The sequence below is a fragment of the Trichechus manatus genome, unplaced genomic scaffold (assembly GCF_000243295.1).
Source record: "Trichechus manatus latirostris isolate Lorelei unplaced genomic scaffold, TriManLat1.0 scaffold00113, whole genome shotgun sequence".
Taxonomy (NCBI): Eukaryota; Metazoa; Chordata; class Mammalia; order Sirenia; family Trichechidae; genus Trichechus; species Trichechus manatus.
Window position 1 is genome coordinate 7,218,720 of NW_004444049.1, and position 18,388 is coordinate 7,237,107.

General features: G+C 54.0%; 1 protein-coding gene across 7 annotated transcripts in view; it reads right to left on the reverse strand.

Moving 5' to 3' along the window:
- Positions 1-5: 5 nt before the first annotated feature.
- The window catches only part of MARK2 (microtubule affinity regulating kinase 2), a 60,388-nt gene continuing 42,005 nt past the window's right edge, over positions 6-18,388 (reverse strand). Inside the window, exons 2-19 of one of the 7 annotated variants that reach the window (XM_004383804.1) lie at positions 17,606-17,785; positions 17,130-17,183; positions 14,140-14,188; positions 13,756-13,821; positions 13,592-13,662; positions 13,388-13,444; positions 12,422-12,658; positions 10,195-10,314; positions 9,988-10,087; positions 9,799-9,911; positions 8,618-8,750; positions 8,062-8,243; positions 7,738-7,835; positions 6,718-6,879; positions 5,863-6,120; positions 4,796-4,822; positions 2,692-2,736; positions 6-2,103 (exon numbers count right to left, since the gene is read on the reverse strand). In XM_004383804.1, coding sequence (XP_004383861.1) covers positions 1,740-2,103; positions 2,692-2,736; positions 4,796-4,822; positions 5,863-6,120; positions 6,718-6,879; positions 7,738-7,835; positions 8,062-8,243; positions 8,618-8,750; positions 9,799-9,911; positions 9,988-10,087; positions 10,195-10,314; positions 12,422-12,658; positions 13,388-13,444; positions 13,592-13,662; positions 13,756-13,821; positions 14,140-14,188; positions 17,130-17,183; positions 17,606-17,785 — 2,316 coding nt within the window. In that variant the 3' untranslated portion in view covers positions 6-1,739. The remainder of the gene's footprint in view (positions 2,104-2,691; positions 2,737-4,795; positions 4,823-5,862; positions 6,121-6,717; positions 6,880-7,737; positions 7,836-8,061; positions 8,244-8,617; positions 8,751-9,798; positions 9,912-9,987; positions 10,088-10,194; positions 10,315-12,421; positions 12,659-13,387; positions 13,445-13,591; positions 13,663-13,755; positions 13,822-14,139; positions 14,189-17,129; positions 17,184-17,605; positions 17,786-18,388) is intronic. The other 6 variants (XM_012557661.2, XM_004383806.1, XM_004383805.2 and 3 more) reach the window with 6 other exon arrangements.

An 18,388-nucleotide genomic window follows, 5' to 3' on the forward strand; every position in this document is an offset into this window, starting at 1 on the left:
GCAGCTCAGATTCCAAACATTCTCTTTATTATGTGTTTGATCCAGAAGAGAAACTAAGTGCAGGAGGGGGCTGGGTGGGGAGGGGCCACCTTGCCTGGGTGCCCCTGGCCCCCACCCTTTGGGGGGCCAAGCCATGCCCTCCTGGCCCCCTCAGAGCACCCGGGCTGTTCCAAAGGTGGGAAGAGGGAGGGCGGGAGGAGGAGCCCTTGGTCTGAGCCGGAGCAGTTGGGGGCGTGGGCAGGAGGGCTGAGGTTGGCAAGGCTCCTTCCCGGGACCCAAGGGCTCGACTTGCCACTGAGCCTGGCCTGGGAGTGGGGGTGATGAACAGGAGTGAAGTTATCATAAATCAAAAAAATAAAATAATAAAATAAAAAATAAAACCCATCACAAAAAAATGTACAACTCAGGTGAGGGTAGAGGCAGCCTCTGTACAGGACTCCCTCCCCCAACTTCTCAAGAACAGAAACAGCAGAGAAATAAATTAAGGGATGCAGCGGCCGCCACCAGCCAAGCGCCCATAACCCCCCACTCCCTCACTGGCCACGGAGGTGAGCAGGCTAGGAGCCAGTTCACCTGGCTGTCCCTACCACGTGGAGGGCAGATGCTCCCGGCCCTGCTGCCAACCAGCTCCCGGCCAGGCGGCCAGGGAAGCCCTGGGCCGCGTCTCCTGAGAGGAGGGGTGACAGTGTCAGGAAGAAAAGGCAAGGCCGAGATGAGACAGCGTGAGGAAAGTCACTGCTATGGAACTAGCTGGTGCCCAGATTAATGCCAACGAGGGGGAAGTGGCGGGGAGGAACGGCCGGGGAAGGAGGTTGTGCTTCCAGACAAAGGCCCTCCCAGAACGAGAAGACCCAGAGTCCCTGGGAGCAGCCCAGGGACCCTGAGGAGCCTGTCTGCCAGGCATCCCCTCCCCCTCCCAGCCCTGGGGTCAGCCCCTCCTTCTACCTGGGAGGGGGTGGGGAAGATGGCACAGACTTTGAGGAGGGGAACGAATGCCCCCACAGCAGCTTGTGGAACGAAATGCCCGGCTCTGGGGAAGGAGGGCAGGCGGAGGATACAGTGTGGAGGGAGGCCAGTGCCCCTCCGCCTCACCTTGCAGCCCCAGAGCAGCCACCAGCCCCACCCCCACCCCAGTCCACAGCTGCCCAGGCCTCAAGCCCTGGGGCCTGAGGTCAGGGGAAGGCCACCTCTGGTGGTTTGCTTGGAGGGAAGGAGGGGAGGAGTACGGAGAAGCCCAAAGTGGGCCTGGCGGAAGGACTGACGGGGACTCCACCACTCTTGCCTGAGAGTGTTCCAGCCCTGAGCCACCCTCCCAGGAAACCCCAGAGATCCAGTCTCAACTGTCCCAATGGGGCAGGGAGGAAAGGTGGCCGCTGGGATTTTTTTTTTTTTCTTTTTTTTTTTTGGTAATAAAAAATTTCTTGGTTTAGGCGAAATACTCTGTGCAACCGCAGTACCGAGGGGGAGCCCTGCCCCCACCCTCCCTCCCCTTCCTTTGCCTCCTGTGGGGAAGAGCGGGGGGAGGGGGACTTGTGGGCAGGGGAGACTGTGTGGGGAGAAGAACCATCTCCCAGTCCTCACAGACGTGGAAGAAGAACCAAGACGGGCGGGGAGGGAGAAGTGCCAGCAGGGGGAGACACACCGAGTCCAATCCAAAGTCTCGCCCGTGGGGTGGAGTGGTGGCCCCAGCAGCTAAGTCCAGCTGGCCGCCTCGGGCTCCCCCCACTCCTGGCAGCCCGTTAAAGCTTAAGCTCATTTGCTATTTTGGAGGCAATGTTTTTGAAGGCCATGGAGGTGCCTGATATCCGCTTAAACCGCACGCCGTTGAGGGAGAGTCGCGGCAGTTTGCACACCTCCATCTCCCACTGCACGAAGTCCTCGTGACCCGGCGTGCCATGCATGCACAGCAGCATGTACTTCTCATGCAGCTCACTCTGGCAGCTGTTCGCGTCCAGCACCTTGCGGATCTCCCGCATCATCTCATTGGGCTCCATGGAGCTCGTGGTCTTCATGCTCCACGTGAAACGCAGCGAGCGTGGCTTGGCCTCTCGAAAGTCTTCCTTCTCTTTGTCATTGCCCACTCCACCGCCCACCACGTGAGGTCTGCAGAGAGGGCAGAGGTGGGTGTCAGGCGGGGGGCCGAGGCACCCCACCCCCGGGACAGCCCCCCTGGCAGGCAGGCAGACAGACCCTGAGACCAGAGGAGAGGGAGAGTGTGCAGGAGCAATCCGTGCTGGAAGAGGGAGCAGTTAGAACCTGGTCAGAGGGGGCAAAGGGATGGTGAGGAGAGGCCATCCCTGGAGGGGTGACAGTTCCATGCAGTTACCGTTTCTTTCAGTGACAAGGGGAGGGCTGGGGAAGAAACGGGATCATGTGCTCAGTGGCCCTGAGCAGTTCACAAACTGCCTACATGGGAGGAAAAAACTGAGACACAAAAAGGTGAGCTGGTCATCAAGGAGGGATCTGCAGCCCCAACCGCCCAGCCCAGGGCTCCTCCTTCCAGAACACACCAGACCTGAGGAGGAGGGCCCAAAACGACTGTAGTTGGGGGCTGAGGCTGGCTGAGGAGATGGAGGCCCCAGCAGGGTGGGGGCAGGGGAAGAGCCAAGTGGCAGAAGGAAGAGAGGAGCAGGAGGCGTGTGGCGAGCCCGGTGGCCCGGGCAGGGCCGCTGCTGGCTCCAGCCCTCTCACCTGAGCGTCTCCACTCGATCTTTGCTTTCAGGTTCATTCAGGTTCCTCAAAAAACAGAGCGAGGGAGAGTTTAGTGCTGGGGCCTCTTGCTCCTTCCGCCGCCGCAGACCCAGGTGAGGGTGGGTACTGGCAGGTGCCACTGGTGGTGGGTAGGACCCAAGCCCTCAGGCCACTTGCCCATCACCTGGCAGGCCAACACGGCTCTGCAGCGCCTCACACTGGCGGCTCAACTCCTGTCCAGCCGGGAGCCCAGCACACAGGCCTGTCCCTCCCACTCCCAGGGATCTGTGCTGGGGAGAGGGCGCCTCAGCTCCAGAAGGAGGGCTGGATGTGCACACGCGTCACAGCAGGAGGCGGCCAAGCTCATCGTCTGCACTGGGGTGGGGCTGTGACGGGGTCTTTTGCACCAATATACCAGGGTCTTGGAATGGTAGCCCTCTGGGAGGGAAGAGGATACAGTGTGTTTTGTGTATCTTTGTGGGAGAAGGGGCTGGGGAGAGTGTGGAGGCCTCTCTCAGAGGGTCCCAAGGGCCAAGCCCTCCGATCTGCCTGCTGAGGAGTGGGGAGGAAAAGGGCGATAAGGCCTGGCTGCAGGAAGGGAAAGGCCACGTCCCTTCCTTCTTTAACTCCCCATCTGCCAGCCTGCTGACCATCTGCTTGTGCAGGGGGGAGGACGGAGGGCAGGGCAGGTAGACACGTTGGGAGGGTGGGTGGGAAAGAGGTCTGGCCCCGCTGAGCGGCTTCTCCTGGCTGGAAGATGAGTGCCTGGAGCCGGGAAATTGGGGACTGGGGAGGAGGGCAGGGGCATAAGGCAGAGGAAGAGAGGAGCAGCAGCAGCACATGTAAAAGAACACAAAGACACAACAGACACAATGCAAACAAGCCCCCAGCTGCTCTCTCCAGCCCCACCCGAGGGCCTGGCTCCTGCCGGTGTGGGCAGAGGCCCCTGCAAGGCAGGCCCCACTGGGGCCCTGTGCAGCAATGGACAGCCATGCAGTGAAAGGTTGGGGGGTGGGGCTGGGGAGTGTCAAAAGGAGAAGCCTGAGACCCTGTCTTGACACATTCTCCACCAGGTGGGGGAGCCAATGTGACCACCAGGCGTCCCAGTTACAGCAGAGGGCCAGGGCCGACTCAGCCTCAGGGAACCAGTGCTCCCAACCCAGGCCTGGCCCACCCAGGCGTCTAGAGAGGAAGAGGATGGGGCCAGGAGTGGAAGGCCAGGACCCAGCCTGAGAAGGGAGATGGCAGAGGGCGGGGCAGGATCTCTCACTCTTTCTCAGGACTTGGAGCAGAATGCCCCTAGAACCTCCCAGCCCCTGGCTCTTTGGAACCCACAGGCCATGTCAGGTGAACACAGCCCAGATGAGAGGGGGCTTGATCCACCCAGACACTGGGGAGGCAGGAGGTGTGCTGGTGGGGGAGGGCGGTCTAGTTCTGCAGAAGCTGCCAGAAGGGGGCGCTGTGCTCCATTCGTGGCAAAGGCTCCTTGGGCCTGGAGGACTCAGACTGCCACCTTGGCAACCGTGTCTCTGTAGTACCTCTGAGGTCCTGCCATCCCACAGGACAGGGGAAGAGGTCACACAGCCCTGAAGATCAGGGGACCAGAGGAGGGAAGTCCAGGAGAGCCCAGAATGAAACAGGATCCCAGACGCACTTTTAACCCCAGTGAGCCTCCTCACAGAGCATGCACACAGCAGGGTAAAGGGACAGAAAAGGAACCCAACACTGGTGACCAAAACCCTGGGGGGGGCAGCGAGGACAATCTTAAAGGGAGAATTCCCTGAGAAGGTCCCCCCTTGCTTGGGGACAGGCATAACTGCGGGCCCAAGGCCCCTCAGTTTCAAAGCCATTTGCCTTGTGAGGCAAATGTGCCCTCTTGGGGGTTATGTGCCCCCTCACCTTCCCGTCAGCAGGAGGCAGGGAAGGCAGGCCTTGTGGGGATGCCCCATTAGAGGCAGGCTTCATCCCTTTAAGATGGCAGAGAGAGGAGGGCCACACAGACTCGGTTAGCAGGTGGAGGAGGGAGCAAGAGCCAGAAGAGGGGGGTTAATGATGGAGGCAAGACACAGGACAGACACACACACACAGCGGGCTCAACGCCTACCTTCTGGCAAATCTGAAAGACAGATTTCTAAAAAAACAAACAAAAAAAGACAAAATAAAAAAAGAAATAAAAAAAAAAACAACAAGACAGTATGTGGATAAGCAGGTGGGGAGTGGGCTTTACAGGTTTAAGGGTCACCTCCATTTTGGAAGAGCCGCTCAGCGAGACTAGAGTCTGAGTCGTCCGGATCTGCTCCCGCCCCTCCCGCTGCCCGCGCCCCTCCCGTCACCCGGGCACCTGCATGCCAGGGCTGCAAACGGGCAGTGGCTTTGGGCTCCTCCAGGTGAGTGAAGGGCAGGGGGAAGGGCAGGCAAGCCCGCTCCCTCAAAGTCACCTACTGCTTCCCGAACCCCTGCTCCAAGGTGGGTGGAGGAGACAGGGAGCATCCCAAAAGGCAGAGTTCCTGGATGCACCTCAAGAATCAAAGCTGTGCAAATCCCCACCCTCCTCCCGACCCAGGAGAGCCATCAGCTCATGGACGCTCCAGGGGATAAGGGCCGCCTGGGCCCTCACCAGCCATTTCATTTCCAGGCTTCATCCAGGAAATCCCTGGGCGGTCGGGAAAACGTGCTGCAGCCAGCCCCCTGCCCTTGTCTGAAATACCCACAACCACTGCGCCTGGGTGGAGGAGGTCAAAGGGGGTGAGACAAGAAACCAGGAAAAGGCATATGTTCCTTGCTGGCCCAGCCTGGCTCATGCCTCATGACTTTGCAGCTGCGTCACCAAATATAAGTTTCCATGGGAACCCAGGAGGGAAGAGGGGGGCTTTTATTTTAGCATCTGAGTTCACACTCTCCTAGAGAGGAGGCGGCATCGGCCATCTGCCGGGGGCCAGAGAATAAGGGGTGTGTATAGAGTTGGGGAAAGGCCCAAGAGGGGAAGTGTCTGGGCACAGAAGGTATTGACAAAGACCACTGGCACCCCCAGGTTGGGTCCCGTTTCTTGGGCTCCCCAAGCCTTTCCTAACCCTAGAGCCTAGCCCCAGTTCTGGGTGTCCCCACCCCCACCCCAAGGCCCGTAGGAAGGCCTGGCTTCAGCCTCTCTGCCACCCTAACCTCCCTGCTCACCTGCGTACAAACTTGGAGGTGAATTTGCTGAAGATGCTCCCAGAGGCACCTCGCCGGCCCTGGCTGTTGCCAGAGGGGGAGGCTGGGGTTACACCGTAGGGCAAATTCTGCTGGTCCCGCACCTGTCGGAGCTGCCCGGCGTGGAAGGTGCTTCGACTGGACACACCCCGGGGAAAATTGGTTCGGTCTGGGGCTCCACCACTGCTGCTGATGTTGTGGGCGGAGGGGGAGGCGACAGGGACACGCTGGGGGGCTGTGCTGTGGGGAAAGAGGGGGTGAGGGAATGCATTAGCATACGGAAAAGCCATCACCAGCGAGCGCCTGAGCACCCTGTGGTGGGACAGGGAAGAGGGGTGCTAGGTCAGGGGCAGCCGTCACGGAGGACACAGAAGGAAGGAGTGACCACCGACGACACAGTAAGGAGGACATCTGAGGGGTGGAAGGAGATGGTTGGGGGGAGACGAGGAGGAAAACATGGGGGAGGTAGTACAGGTTGGAGAAGTGGCTCCTAGTGACTGGAATCTCAAGGGACAATGGCGACCAACCCTCAAGGCCTGAGTCCCTGTGATGCTGGTCCCATGGGAGCCCAGGAAGGCTCAGAACAAAAAGGCTTCCTTCTGGAGCCTCAGGCCCACTTCCTGCGTATCTATTCTGAGAGGGAGAGCTAAAGGACAAGAGGGGCATGAAGGCTGTTTTTGGTTCTCTCCACTTTTTGGCTGCAGGGGCAGGGCCAACTCTTGTGGCTAAGATGACAAGAGCAGAGCAGGACCCTCAGGTAGAAAGGAGAACCTGTCGGGGGTAGAGGGGAGGCCAGGCTGAAGGCAGCAGGTGCACCAGCCACCCCAGCACACTTGCCTGGGCCGCGGCACCTCACAGTTACTCTCCGTGGGGGGCAGCCCAGAGCCCTTGTTGGGGTGCACGGAGGCCGACATGGATTTCTGGTGCTGGCGGGGTCGGGCCGCAGAGACTGCGGCAGAAGCGGAAGCCGTGGAGGCCCGGGACCCTGGCATGGTTAGGCTAGGAGACAAAAGCAGCGGAGAGGCCTGGGTTAGGGGGTGGGGCAGAAGGCCTGGGTTAGGAAGCAAGGGCAGGGAAAGGGCCAGAGAGCTGGGAGCCTCAGCAGGTCAGGCCCGGGGAGCAGCAATGGGATGCCGGTCAGAGCTGAGGGGTGCAGGGTTGGGAAATGGAGGGCAGGGAGAGGAAGCAGCGAGATAGGCCAGAGCCTGGGAAGAGGAAAGGCAAAAGGAAGCAACCGCCTGCAGGCTGCACTGGTCTCCTAGGAACTCTAAGAACAAGGATGTTTCTTCTACAGAAAGAGCAGGGTGCTACTAAGGAGCAACTCTCAGGAAGCTCAGCAGAGGCGGAGCAGGACAGTCAGCACACCCAGACACAATGCCTGTCTGCGTTAGGGCAGCTATGCTCTCATGGGTGGAGGGAGAAGGCATGGCTGGGGCCACTCCCGATGTGCACCCCTCACATGGGCATCTCTTGGTTCTGCCCTGAGCTGGGGCCCCAAAACAAAGCGCTGATGCCCGAGGAGGGCAGCTGCCATGCCCTGGCTGCAGTGGAGAAGCAAGAAGGCAGCTGAGATGACCACTGAGAGCCCCACTGAGTACGCTGCAGGGGCAGGCAAGGCAGGGCAGGGCAGGGCAGGGAGGAGAAGACAGGGTGGTGCAGAGGACAGATGGTGGAAAGCAGGGAGGAAGTACGGGAGTGTGAAAGCTGGACTGAACAGAGCGGGGATGGAACTCCAGGAGCAGGAGCGATGCTCTGGCGGGAGAAGAGATGGCGCTGCCGACAGACATCACTGCTGTGAGCGGGTGCTCTGTGCCCCGCTCCTGGGGAGTGTGGCGGGCCAGACCCAGGACTGCTCACCTGTCTTTGCCATTCTGGATGGAGGCCTGGCCAAGGCTGGTCCTCTCCAAAAGTGGGGAATTCCTGCTTCGATTTGTGCTGGTGGAGAGGACACTGTTCTGTGGGAAATGAAGAGGGAGAGATGTATGGCAGAAAACTCCCCAGTGCACAGACAGGGCTTTCTACTGTAAGCCAAAGTGGCCCAGGAGGGAAGGCTGAGTGGAGACAGTCCAAAGAAGATGGGTCTGGAGGAAGAAGAGCTGCCTGGAGGGTATGCCCCTGTGGGAGGCGGGAGGGCAGGAGGCTGTGGTATGCTGGACGGAGGGTAGGGCTGGTGTGACTCACCGTGGAGGGTGTAGGGGTGGTCTTCTTCCTCTCCAGGCCCGGCAGGGGGCTGGCAGGCACTTTGGCTGTGCTGCTGGCCTTCCGCCCTGACTCCCGGTCCTCCTCAGGCCGCTTATTTTCTGCGTTGTTACTCTGAGTCTTCTTAGAGTAGGAATTAGAGGTGGAAATGGCAGGACCAGCTGCTGGGCCAGAGGGGTGAGGGGAATGGGTAAGGCCAGGCCCAGCAAGGCCCAGCGTGTGCACGATGCTCTCCTATAACCTTGCCAACAACCCAGCAAACCCTCATTCCACAGAGGTGGAGAGAAGGCCCCCATTCCACAGAGGTGGGAAGAAGACCCCCATTCCGCAGAGAAGGGGAGAAGACCCCCATTCCACAGAGGCGGGGAGAAGATCCCCATTCCACAGAGGTGGAAAGAAGACCCCCATTCCACAGAGGCGGAGAGAAGTCACGCAACTACTAAGTGGCTGAAACTCAGCAGTGTCACCCAAAGCCGCCAGAGCCTCTCTGGAGAGGGATGAACCCTTTGGTCCCTCCCTGGGACTCTGAAAGACATACCCTGATCACTGAAGCGCCGCTGCTTGGGGTTGGCTGAGACACTGCGCTGTACCTTGTTGGATGGGGACGGGGCACTGCTATTGGTCAGATCAGCTGAAGGCCGTGGCTTCAAGGTGATGGTGTCGCCCTCCAGCTGCAAGAACAGGACACTTGACATCAAGGGAGGGCAGAAGTCATGCAGAGATCCCAACAGACGGACACACTCACTGACACACAGCACCCTGCCCTGACACAAGAGCACCCTAGGCTCACAGGAGACGTACCTCCCCCTACAGGACCGATATGGGTCTAAACACATTCCTTCACCCTGGAGACACACGTGCCCCGACACAGACACCAACAACCACAGACAAAGACACAGCCCTGCCCTCAAAGAGGGATACACATGTCTACACACCCAGAGAACACACATTCAGACCCAGAGACCCTCACCACATCAGTATGGGCCCACCGCAAGCAACACCTTTTAAACAGGCTAAGGCAAGAACCATGAGAGGGAGCCCAATACTACTGGGGAGAGTGGGGTGGAAGGCTGTTAGCGAACATGGGGAGACACAGATGATGAACCAAGCCCTACTCCCAGAAACACCCATGGACTCACAGACAGACATGGTTACCCAAATGGGCAGGAGAACAATCACAAATCCTCTGGATCCACAGACAGGAAGATGGACAGACATATACACAGAAACAGTTACCAGACAGAAACAACATGCAAACTTAGATTTCCTACGAGAAAGGTATGGAGACATGCAGACACCCACACACCCAGACACACACACACAACCCCAGAGATGTACACTTCCAGAGAGAGAGAAACTCAAACACATGGAAACATATACATAGAAGCCTAGTATCAACAGATAGAACCAATGACTAACCCAGATAGGCTGACCCAGACCCAGTCTAACCAAGATAGACTAAGCCAAACCAACCTACCCAGGTCAAAACACAGACCCAGACCCAGACCCAGACCCAGACTCCTCCAGCCTTCTTACTCATTCATTGATGGAGAGGAGCGAAAGCAAGGGCCAGAGAACCTGAGACACCAGAGCTAAGGCTTACGATTGGCCAGCAGAGCACACCTTCTTGGAGATGAGCTTCTGTCCCGAACAGTGCTAGAAGCATGGGGGTACTACAGCGAGGCTGCCAGACCGGGGGAGGGAGCAGGGGGCACACACCTCAGAGCTCTTGTAGCCCAGAAGCAGGTAGGTGGCCATCACCTCGTTGTATCTCTGTCCCACCAGTGAGTCCTGGATCTCTTCCCGGGTGTAACCCATGGACACCATCAACTCTGCACAGAGGGGACACACAGTTAGGCTGGTCCTGACTTCTAGGCAGCCCAACCTCACAACCCAGCACAGCCTCACCTGTCCTCCGGGGGTCCTTATAGTCAGGGAGTGGCTCCACATAAGGCTTTAGTTCATCATCTTCATGACCCACGTTCATCCATCGATCTTTCATGATTTGCTGGGGAGCAAAGGGAAGGGAAAAGAGCAGAGAAGGAGGCAACTCAGTTGGGAGGTTTCCTAGGGAACCCCCAGGCCTTCAAGCCAGCCGGGTTCCAGGATGCTCACCTCTAAAGTGCCTCTCTTGCTGGGATTGAGGATGAGAAATTTCTTGAGCAGATTTTCACAGTCCGTGGACATGTAGAACGGAATACGGTATTTTCCCCTCAGTACTCGCTCCCGCAGCTCCTGTAGGAGAATTCCAGTGCTAGGAAATTTAAATCACCCCAAGGTCAAGGGAAGAAACCTAATACCCAGGATCCTTAGGGCTTAAGACTGGCCAGGCACTAAAAAAAAAAATCTACACAAACTGAACATTTGAATCACACATGTAAATAATGTCAGTTAAATTAAACTCATTAAAAATAAATTTTAGATGTGGTGCAACTCTTAGTACAGTGCCTGGCACATGAACAAGTGCTTAAATATGCTGAATGAAGAAAAAGGAAATCAGAATAGAAATCCTAAATTATTTAGAGCAATTAATAGGAACATGACAGAGACAAAACCTTGGTGAGGTAGTCAAAAGTATGCTTAGAAGAAACTGTGCTGCCTTAAATGCATTCATCAGAAATCTAAACAAAGACACCAATAAGCTAGAATGAAACAAATTAAAAAAAAGACGTTTCCATAAAAGTGGGAAGTAATAAAAGAAAACAATCATCAATCATTAAAACCAAGTAATTGTTATAAAGAGCAAAAATATTTCAGTATCTATTTTATCAGAATGATATGAATTGGAGGATACGGCTTATCTACAGTGCCTTTGTTGGAAGGACCAGACTAAGAGTCATAGGTTACCTTAAAAAATGCTATGAAACATCTCATAGGGGCAACTGAAACACCACAGGAGTTCACAGGCTCCTCTTCTATATCAGCTGCTGGCTGCCGGTGCAGCCGAGGATGCCCAACCCATTGTAAGAGCTCCCAGGCCTGGTCTCGGCCTCCTGTACTGAGGTGCAGGGGAGGTACTGCTGTTAGGGCAGCTCAGCTTGCTCTGTCCTAAAAATGAGCACTGACCAGATGAACTCTTACGACTCGTTTCCCATTTAAAATGCTTTAGTTTCTTGAAATTGGCATTACTACCAAATGTGCGTAAAATTAACTTTGTTTCTATCCCTTTAACTATACTTCAGCTATAATAAAACTTTGCTTCTCTACCAAAAAAAAAAAAAAAAGACTGCCTAGGCAGACCTAAATGAAATATGGTAGGAGACAGACCACCTGGGACAATACACCTCGCCAGAGAGGCAGTGACGTCCAATATGTGCCCTCCAGCTTGGCCAGTCAGAGGCCTGCAATCCCACAGTGCCTTGGAGGGTTGAAGACACACACAATTTATCCCATCTCTTTAGAAAGGAATTGAGGTTACTATGCTAGGAGCCCTGGTGACGTCAACAGTTGAGAGCTCGGCTGCAAACAGAAAGGCTGGCAGTTCAAGCCCACCCAGTTGCTCTGTGGGAGCAAGACCTGGCGATATGCTTCTGTAAAGACAACGCTTTGAACAGGTTCAGAATGGTTCAGTAATCCCTGTGTAAATGAGGGCAGCCTACACTCTCCACAGCAACCAAATCTGTTGCCTGTGGGATTTTGACCTAAGTAGGAAACAAACAGCAGTGCCCCACTCAAAGATGGCAGCCGACCACTTCACTTTGACTGTGTCGCTCTCCAAAGTCCTGCCAATAGTCCAATTTCCCGAACTGATCCTGAAAGGACTGTGGAGGGCGACCCATTCAAAGCGGCAAGGTTGGCCGCCATCTTTGAGGAGGCGTTCACTGCTGTTCGTTTCCTAACCTGTTGCCATTGGAGTCGATTCCAACTCAGAGCGACCCTATAGGACAGGGAAGAACTGCCCCATAGGGTTTCCAAGGAGCACCTGGTGGATTTGAACTGCTAGCAGACCTAGCTCTTAACCACTACACCACCAGGGTTTCTGTTTCCTACTTGGGTCAAAATCCATTGGGCAACAGATTTGGTTGCTACGCAATGCATTAAGTTGCCCTCAGTTTATGTCGGCAATTATTGAACCGTTCTAAACCAGTTCGAAGCCCTGCTACAGCCTAGAAAACCCTATGGGGCAGTTCCACTCTGTCACATGGGGTCGCTATGAGTTAGAATCAACTCGATGGCAAAAAAATAACAACATGCTGGGAGCAGAAGACCTTTTAACTGCGACTACCTTTAGCAAGCCCTTCCCTGAAGCTCTAGGTGAGAAAGGAGAGGTCAGGGATAAGATCAGAGGCTGAGAGAAGGGATGAGAAGTAATAAAATGATCTAAGCCTGTACTTCAGCCCACCTTGAGGTTCTGTCCATCAAAAGGCAGGGAACCGCTGACCAGTGTATATAAGATGACACCCAGGCTCCACACATCCACCTCAGGTCCATCATACTTCTTGCCCTGGAAGAGTTCTGGGGCAGCATAAGGAGGACTGCCACAAAAAGTATCCAGCTTGTTCCCAAAAGTGAATTCGTTGCTGAAGCCAAAGTCTGCAATCTTAATGTTCATATCAGCATCCAAGAGCAGGTTTTCTGCCTGGGAGGTAAGATGGAAAATGTCACGGAACCAAGCAGGCCACACTAAGGAAAAGGAACGCGAAGGAGCCTGGTGGAATGGGATAACACATGGGAAGTCACCTGCAGTCTCAGAACTTTCCAAACCCATTCCAGGGCAGGTTTCCGTCTGAACAGGCTAGGCTGGAGAGGGCAGTGCAGACCATGCTACACAGGCAGCCACTTAAGAGCTGGGATCTGAAGGCTCAGAGATGCTATGAACTGCACACAGCTTCAACACCAGGCCCGGCCTAATCATGGTCATGTCTGTGAGGACTTGGAGGCCAAGAGACTCACAGGTAGTCTCCAACTTAAACATCTCAGCGAAGAGATGGTGTATGTGTGTGTGTGCATGCACACCTGCAAAGCTCTAGTTATGCAGCCATGGGGACGTTCAACATTCTCCCCTCAGCCAGCCCCCATGCTGCCTGAAGGACCAGGAAAACCTGGAGGCTCCTGCCATGCCTGGCAGCACCAAAAGGGGTTGTGCTGAGACGTGAAATGGTAGAAGCCCTCTGCTTGCCTGCTGGAATGGGATCCAACATCCAGTCCTGAGACTGTATCAGAAGCGGCCCTAGGGGCTTCCTCATCATCTCAAAAAACTAAAGGCTGGAGTTCCGTTGCATACTCAGGACCTGATAGTTATGTCATGGTGAATTGTGGGTGAACAACCCAGTCCCCACTGAAAGACAGGGATAAGAGCAGGTCTTACCTTTAAGTCTCTATGAACAATAAATTTCTGGTGACAGTACTGCACAGCAGACACTATCTGAAAGGAAGGAAGAAGGGTCAGTCCAGGGTGGGCCACAGGGGCTGGCTAAGCTGGGACCCCGGGATCCAGCTGTAAGCTGCCACATAGATAAGCAAAGCCCAAAAGGCAGAGACACGCCCCTACTCCACGGAGGGAGTCACTCACCTGGCGGAATTTGGCTCGAGCTTCTTTTTCTTTCATCCTGCCATGAGCCACTAGGTAATCAAACACCTCTCCTGAAAGAGACAGGGGCAGAAAACTAGGTCAGAGCTTGCTGGGGTTGGGGAAAGGGGGGCACAATCGGCAGGAAGAAGCAATTCCACACTTACCTCCACTCGCGTACTCCATGACAAGGTAGAGTGTTTTCTCAGTCTCGATCACTTCAAACAATTTAACTGTAAGGGAAAAGGCCAAGCTATGAGACAAAGCAACAGCAGGGGCCACACATCAAGTCTCAACCCCCAGGGGCCATCCTAGGGATGAAAGTTCCTCTCTCTTGCCTCCCACTCTCCTGAGTACAAGTTCCTCTCATTAAGGGTCGCCTGGTGCACCAGAGGGAGCTGCATTTTGAGCAGACCTGCCCCAGAAGCATCCCTAAGGCCCTCACAGACTCCAGACTCCAGAAAGCAAGGTGCCTCAGGGAGAAGGACTGCATGCTGGAAAATGCAGCTTTGCTGGAAGGGAAGAATGGAAGGAGTGACAACTCTTCTCACCTATGTTGGGATGATTCAAAACCTTCATTATTCTTACTTCGCGGAATAGCTGGAAAAGAAAATACCAGAGGTCATGCCTGCTCAACTTGCTCCCTCAGGTCCCCTCCAAACAGAGGCACTGCTACAATTATTTCTCTAAGGAAAACAGGCAAGGAAAACAAACAGGGTAGTTGTCCAGCTCACCCATGCCCCTCCCAGATGGCTGAGCAAGTGCGCAGAGGGTAAGCGGAGGAGAGCTGAAAGCTGGGCTGGAACCCTGTTCTACTGACCTGCTACACCCAGGTTTGGCACCTGGATAAGCCAGCGGTGCCCCCAGCCATATCTACTCAAATCCAGCCCCCAAATAGTAGATGGGTTTGGGTTGGGTGCCTCTGCAAGAAGGAGTGTCAGCCTATGGACATGACTCTGAAGAACCTGAGCTGCTTCTCAAGTTCAGTGACTAAACAGACTCTGGATTGGTGTGAAGGTGGTGGAGTGCTGAAGGGGGACCCCGTCAGTTTACGACTTAAAGAAGTCAGAGGGCTCAGCACTAGTGGAGAAGCCTTTCTCTCCTGGGCCTCTGGGGTGGTGACAGAAGAACCCAATCCTATATATAGCTGATGCCAATTTTAATCAAATCCACCTCCACACACTCACGCTCTCTTTGTGAAACAAAATCAGGGGCTCCAAACCATACATTTCCATAAAGAAAGATGACAGAAATGAGCTCCTTCCCCTCTGCGGGGGCCAGATAACTAGAGATGGGGGCTTTTGTAACTTCCAGGCCTCGCCACCTGCACAAAGAGCAGAGTTTTGTTTTGTTTTGTTTTTTTGGGGGGTGCATGCTCTGGAGCCCTAATTCAGGATTTAGCTTATGGAAAAAAGCAAACACTTCTTCCCCCCACTCCTTTAATGAGCTCCCAGAGCTTTTCTGGGCTGGAAAAGGGGAAGAGGAGACAGGATTTCTAATCTTCAGGAAACCGATTATGTCTTCGCTCCCTTCTCTTGTTAGAGCCCAGGTTTTTCTTGTTTTCTTCCCTGGCCCAGTGGTTGTCTTAGACAAAGAGGCAAAAGACCTTGAACACCACCTCAGGGGCAGTAGTGGGGAGCAGCACTGAAGTCGGGCCCGGAGGCAGCTGTGATGACTGCAGTGGGTCAGGGTTCTTCCTGTTCATGCCATGAGAAGGCTGTGTCTCAGTCACAGAGAACACGGTCAGAATTGCTTCAGCGCCCTTATGGCCACCCGACACTTTACATTTGTCTTTACTATTGATGACTTCAAATTTATTTGTGGCTGTCTATCTCAATGAAAATGGAAGCTTCATGAAGGGAGGTACATATCATTTACTTCCTGGCCAGGAAGTGACATTCTCCAGGGACAGCTCAGAGTTTTATGGGGCTGGTCTAGAACCTGGAGGTTACTTGCAAAAGCTCTTCTTTTAGGAATTGATGCTGCGATCAAATTTAATCAGTGATTTGGCCAGAATCAGATCAGCTTTGATAATGGAGTGTGTTAAAGGCTTGTGAAATGGCTACATGAGTCTGGTGCTAGTGCCTTCCAGCCAGTTGGGAACAGGCAGGGAGAAGAGAGAGGCAGGAAATAAGAGGGCTTGCTTGACTCTAGAGATTACTGCAATGGCAGGCTGACTGCTCCAAAGACCAAATGGCCCATACCAAGCTGGCTTCTACCTTTGTGGGGTCTGAGCCAGTACGTCAAGAATAGCCCTCTTTCCCTTCCTCCCAGAAAAGCTCCAAGCAGGGAAGTCCTGGTGATGACAGCCGTGTTTCCTTTGAACCAAAGAACCCTTAAGGGGATCCTAGGGGTAACAAAAAATAGAAAACACCTTGGCTCTGGCTATCAGCCTGTTAGGGTAACTCGACCCATACACTCTAGTTTCCTGACCACTTCCCTCACTAACAACCCAGCCCCTGGTCCCAGGCCTCCCAACCTCACTGTATTTGACTCTGTTAGCATGGGGTTATGCCTTTCCAACTCAGACACTACAATGTGTTCATGAAAAGAAATATTCAATCTGTCACAAAATGAAAACAAGCTAACAAACAAACGAGGAGGCTAATGAAGATCAGAAAATTTGGGCCCGGGTCAGCTGCAGTCTGAGGGTACAATGGAAATTTGACTAACCTAAAGGACAGCTTTTGGGGGCCTTTTTTTTGAGATCTCCTTACCCTAACTGCTGGCACCCAGGATGGGAAGAAAAGGCATAGAGTTTCCAGCTTCACAACCAACAGGTACTGGTAAGCTTTCCCTCTCTGCAAATAACAATCTACCTTCTTTCTTTGCTCATTCCTACCAGCTTTTCATAGTTTCCTAGGAGTGGGGGGAGGTGTTCCTGGGGGCGGGGGGGGGGCTACCACCTATGTAAGACCTCAGTTTTCCACCGTGAAACAAGGAGGGAAGGAAAAGTCCAGTCTTATCTAATGACGACTGTGTGCAAACAACTTTGTGATCTCTAGCCAAGAGGAGCCTAGAAGTGAAAGGAAAACCGGAAGCTTCTGTCCTGAATCTGGACACACTGGCAGAGGGTTGGAACTGGACCTCAACTTCTAAACACCCTAGTCTTTGAAACTCTAAAAGGCAGCTGGCACAGAACCCAGGTTCCCCGCCTCCCCTTATCCTTGTACTTCTAGAGCCACTCCTCTGAATCACTCATCTTGGGAGTAGTTGCATGTGTTTCTAGTAATGGCTACAAACGGGTTTTTGCATAAGCCTGGCCGGAAGCCAAAAGATAATAAGATGCAGGAAATAGGTAAGACAGGTAGGCCAAGGGGCTGGGAAGGGGCAGAATGACGTCAGAAGAGCCAGTGCCTGGGGCCAGAAAGCCTACCCAGGGGGCCAGCCAAAGCCCTAAAGGTAGCAGAGCCACAGGGAGGGGTCTGTGGGACAATGAAACGGCCAGAGATTTTAACCTAGGGGTTCAAAGTCCAAATGGGATCAGGAGATCACTGATCCCCAGAGAGGTTCAGAAAGGAGAGGAAGTACTCAAGCTTACTTTCTGGAGGCTGGAGGAGTTCAGTTGAGTCTTATCAATGATCTTCACAGCTACCTGAACGTGAGAAAAAAAATCCTGGATTACTTCTTTGGCCAGGCTAAGCCCAGGACTCTAGTCTACTTTCTCTTTCATATTTCCTACTCCCTTTTGCCCCATCACTCTTAGTAGCCCCAGAGGCTCAGGTCTCATTTCTCCCTGAAGAACAAGAAGCTGGCTGTGTTATATTTTCACCAAAAAAAAAAAAAAAGGTTGAGAAGGGTGAGGGTTGACATGTGACATATTGTGGGGTTGTTAACCAATGTCATAAAACAATATGTGTACTACTGTTTCATGAGAAGCCATTTGTTCTGTAAGCCTTCACCTGAAGTACAATAAAAAATAAAAAAAAAGCTGGCTGTGGCAGTAGTCCCACCAACACCTGCTAGAGTATCAACAGGGTTGGGAGATGCTGCCATGTCCCCAACCCCAGAGCTTACCTCTTTCCCAGTCAGGATGTGCCGGGCCAACTTCACCTTGGCGAAGTTACCCTTGCCAATGGTCTTGAGGAGCCGGTAGTTTCCAATGTGGGGCTGCTCGTCAGCAGAGGTGGCTGAGTTGCGGCCCCGCAGCATGTTGGACTTACTGCTGGGCTTGGAGTCGAGGTGTCCCACGGTGGGCTGCAGGACCCAAACAGAGATACACCTTCAGGCATGCAGCCATTCCAGTTCCCTACACCCTTGCCCTCAGCTCTCTGTAAAAAATGTAAGAGGCTGGGATGCAGAGGAAGACTCTAGGAGACTGGGAGGCATGAAAACGATCATGAGGAGGAGCAAAAAAAAGAAGCGTATGAGAGAGCCAGTCTTCCCTCCAAAAGAGCAGAGCATAATATCCAGCAGCCAGACACCGTGGGTGTCCGAGCTCAGGATTGCGCTGTTCCATCACTGGCTCCACCGCCTGGCAATACAATCCCCCCATTAATAACCCAAGAGCTCCTTCACTTCATGTGGGAGATCCATCATCTACTCTTCTCCCTGTTGCCTGTTCACACCGTGAGAAGGCTGCGTCTCAGTCATAGGACAGCAGGGTCAGAACTGTTTCAGAGCTCTCAGGGCCACCCAATCCTTTACGTTTGCCTTTATTATTGATCATTTCACATTTATTTGTTGTCTGTCTATCCCAATGAAAATGAAAGCTTCATGAAGGCAGGTATATATTATCTATTCATTGATACATTCTAGCACCTTGACAGACTGCCTTATGGTAGATGCTCAATGAATACG